Raw genomic sequence first — 3729 nt, 5'->3', positions numbered from 1 at the left:
TAAAATAAAATAAAAAAATGTTTGCTAGGTGGATGTGAAATTTAGTCTACAAATAGTGTGAATGCTCTTTCCAATTCCACCGAAATTTAGTCCCCCAAAAGCCTCGGCCAAACAGAGCAGCACCCAACCCGAAAACAGGGGATATTACTTTATTACTAAAAAGATCAAAAGCTTTAATTATTATTATTATTTTTTTATTTTTTTAATAAAAAAGCTTAAATTAAATTAAATTATCATAGAGTGTTCATGGTGACTCCCCATGCACGTGTCCTCTTCTCATTAGTTCTCTCCCAAATAAAAATTTGACAAATTTTCATCCTGTGTGCACCCAGGAAAATACTAGGGGGGTGTTTGTTAAACCCCCTCACATTCCCCTACATCCACCACACTATTCACTTCATTTTTTTCCCAAAAAAATATTATTACTTTTATATCAAATCACTCACTTTTTATATCTAATCATTTACTTTTTATTACTATTCAAATAAAAAAATCACTACAAAACAAAATTTTTTACTTTCCAATACCACTTTTTTCATTTTCCCATACCAATTATTATTATTTTTTTTTTCCTTTTTTTTATCCATGAACAGTATCCTGTAAAATGAACAGTGCTAGGGTGTTTAACAAACACCCCCTAGGTGCCGCTTCTCTGCCTCCGCTCCTCTAAATCTAACAAATCTGAGAAATAAACGACTTTCTCGAAAACCCCCTGTATGGAATCCTTTGAGATTTGCATCTCTGCTGTTCTTTCTTGGATTCCTTTACGGTATATTCCTCGAATATTATTGTAAACAAAACCCATCCAAACCAAAGCTGAGAAATTTATGCAGTTCCAATAGCAGCAATATTTTTATCTTTTATTGTTTTTTGTTTTTGATTTGATTTGGTTGGCTCTCTGAATAATCTATGGAGGAGGAGAGGAATATACTGTTTGGGAAATATGAGATGGGAAGGCTGTTGGGGAAAGGGACTTTCGCCAAGGTCTACTACGGCAAGGAAATGGTCTCCGGCGAGAGCGTGGCGATCAAGGTGATCAACAAGGATCAGGTGGTGAAGAAGGAGGGAATGATGGAGCAGATAAAGCGCGAGATCTCGGTGATGCGGCTGGTCCGCCACCCCAACGTGGTGGAGCTCAAGGAAGTCATGGCCACCAAGACCAAGATCTTCTTCATCATGGAGTACGTCCGAGGCGGCGAGCTCTTCGCCAAGGTCGCCAGAGGGAAGCTTAAAGAAGACTCTGCCCGGAAGTACTTCCAGCAGCTGATCAGCGCGGTGGACTTCTGCCACAGCCGAGGCGTCTCCCACCGAGACCTCAAGCCGGAAAACCTGTTGCTCGACGAGAACGAGAACCTCAAAGTCTCGGATTTCGGCCTCTCCGCGTTGCCGGAGCAGCTCCGGAACGACGGGCTTCTCCACACGCAGTGTGGCACCCCGGCGTATGTGGCGCCTGAGGTCTTGAAGAGGAAGGGCTACGACGGGTCCAAGGCGGATATTTGGTCATGTGGAGTCATTTTATACGTTCTTCTCGCTGGGTTTCTTCCATTTCAAGATGAGAATTTGATGAACATGTATAACAAGATCTTCAAAGCCCAGTTCGAGCTCCCTCCATGGTTCTCTTGCGAGTCCAAGCGCTTGGTGTCCAAGCTCCTCGTCACCAACCCAGGTAGCGTTAAATCACCACTTATATCAAAAGTATTTGAAGTCAAACAATGGTGACGGTATTTAAACTCATAACTTCTGTTCTAATTCAGGGTGAATTACGGAAAAATAGAAAGAGATAATTTAATCTTTTAATTTATATATCAAAACAGATAGACGGATCACAATCCCGGCAATAATGCGAACACCTTGGTTCCGCAAAGGGTTGGTTAGGCCCATCCGAACGGCGGCGATGGTCAAAGAAACAACAACACAAGTAGAGCCATCAGCTGGTGATGATGATGATCACGATGATCCGTCTCCGAAAACGCCCAAGTTTTTCAACGCATTCGAGTTCATATCCTCCATGTCGTCCGGGTTCGACCTGTCGAGCCTATTCGAGAAGAAGCGGAAGGTGGGCTCCATGTTCTCGTCTAGGTGTAGGGCGGCGGCGATATTGGCGAAGATCGAGGCGGTGGCGAAGGGGCTGAGCATGCGGGTGGCGAAGGCGAAGGACTTCAAGGTGAGGATGGAGGCCCCAGTGGAGGGCCGCAAGGGGCGGCTCGCAATCACGGCGGAGATCTTCGAGGTCGCCCCCGAGGTCGCCATTGTTGAGTTCTCAAAATCCTCCGGTGACACTTTGGAGTATACAAAGTTCTTTGAGGAGGATGTCAGGCCTGCTTTGAAAGACATTGTGTGGACATGGCAAGGCGACAGTATGTGTAATGTTAAGGATGATGCCGGTGGAGAGTGTGAATGGTATGGTCTGCAGCCATGATTAACCCCCTGTTTTTCATGTTTGTTCCATAACCCCAGAAAAAAACAGAGACACAACGATGGCAAAAACTTTTAACATTAGCTTTTTTTTTTCTTTTTCTTTTTCTTTTCAATGTTTTGGAAAATTTTTTGTTTGGTTTGTATATAGGTTGTGATTACCAAATTGAAGTTTGGGAGATAAAAGGATGACAAGGTTTTATACAATTATGTTCATGTTCTTCTTGAGAATGTTGTTTGGTTGGGGAGATATGTAAGAAGTGGTACACTCGAGTTCCGCCCCGCCTAATCGGACAAGTATTCGGGTAGCTCGAATAGGTTTTTGAGCTCTTTGTCCAAGCAAGTAAGGTTCGGGTACTCTCTTCTAGCCTATAATACGGACAGTTCATTGTACTCGATTGGGATCCGACCTGAAGATATGAAATCCAACTCAACCCCTGCACATTTTTGAAGAAAAATCAGTGACACTCAGCATTTTCCCTATCAATTTTCAACTAATAGTGGAAATCAATGCTGCACTTGAAGTGTAATATTTTTTTTTTTGGTTGCTTTTGGATGCTGTACATTATGCTTTGTAGGCGTGGAAGCTAGTGATTAACGAGGCAAATATGTATAAATATTGTCCATATTAAGTGTGGATTGTATTCTGCCAGCATTTTGTATAATCCATTCAAACCACTAAGCTCACGAGTGGCTAGAAATTATCCAATTTCTACCAACAACAAAGACAACCTCAAGTTGTTAGCTGTTCACCAAGATTTCCTTGAAATTGAAGGAATATGACCCTTTTTTATTTCACTAAAAGTCATTTTATGGTTAATATTTTGTTTCAAAGATCTAATGGTGTACGTAATATTACTTCATGTATATGATTAAATACAACAAAATAAAGTTTTAACCATAAAATAGCGTATCTCCAATTCACTTCAAATGGTAATTGATTACTTGAACTCCAATCAAAGCCAAATAATTTCAATAAACAGCTTAAGCTATCGCGCATCTGTGTGAACAAATGAGTCCTGTAGAAACCCTCTCGTGACGGACTGTGTCGAATCCCATTGACAGAATTGCAGCCAAATCCCATCAGTTAGCTGACAAGTCTTATAATCTAACTAGAAAGTGGGCCAACCTAGTATTCCCAACAGTGATTAAGATGTTGAGCATTCATCATGGAATTTTCGGTTGGTACATAATCCAACCAAAAAGTCTTTACGTGTCGGTGCCAAACATGCATGTCAAAATTGTAGTTTTGTTTGAGCTAGCTTTTAAATACCCATCTAATATAACTAATTGGATATAAAGTCTGTTTGGGAT

At 41.4% G+C, this 3729-nt stretch overlaps 1 protein-coding gene across 1 annotated transcript; it reads left to right on the top strand.

Annotated features, from left to right (window-relative positions):
• Positions 1–643: 643 nt before the first annotated feature.
• Positions 644–3067, top strand: LOC132189392 (CBL-interacting serine/threonine-protein kinase 5). The gene is made up of 2 exons (XM_059604123.2): positions 644–1666; positions 1815–3067. The coding sequence occupies exons 1-2, from the start codon at positions 910–912 to the stop codon at positions 2417–2419; spliced, it is 1362 nt and encodes a 453-aa protein (XP_059460106.2). The 5' UTR covers positions 644–909; the 3' UTR covers positions 2420–3067.
• The last annotated feature ends 662 nt before the right edge of the window (positions 3068–3729 follow it).

The sequence above is a fragment of the Corylus avellana genome, chromosome 9, assembly GCF_965113065.1.
Source record: "Corylus avellana chromosome 9, dhCorAvel1.hap1.2, whole genome shotgun sequence".
NCBI classification, from domain to species: Eukaryota; Viridiplantae; Streptophyta; class Magnoliopsida; order Fagales; family Betulaceae; genus Corylus; species Corylus avellana.
This window is presented reverse-complemented; position numbering and strand designations above follow the sequence as displayed.

Excerpts from the sequence above, each read along its gene's own strand:
- LOC132189392 (XM_059604123.2), top strand. The coding sequence starts at position 910 with ATGGAGGAGGAGAGGAATATACTGTTTGGGAAATATGAGATGGGAAGG. Across the intron at positions 1,667-1,814 it reads GCTCCTCGTCACCAACCCAG|ATAGACGGATCACAATCCCG; the intron begins GTAGCGTTAAAT and ends ATATCAAAACAG.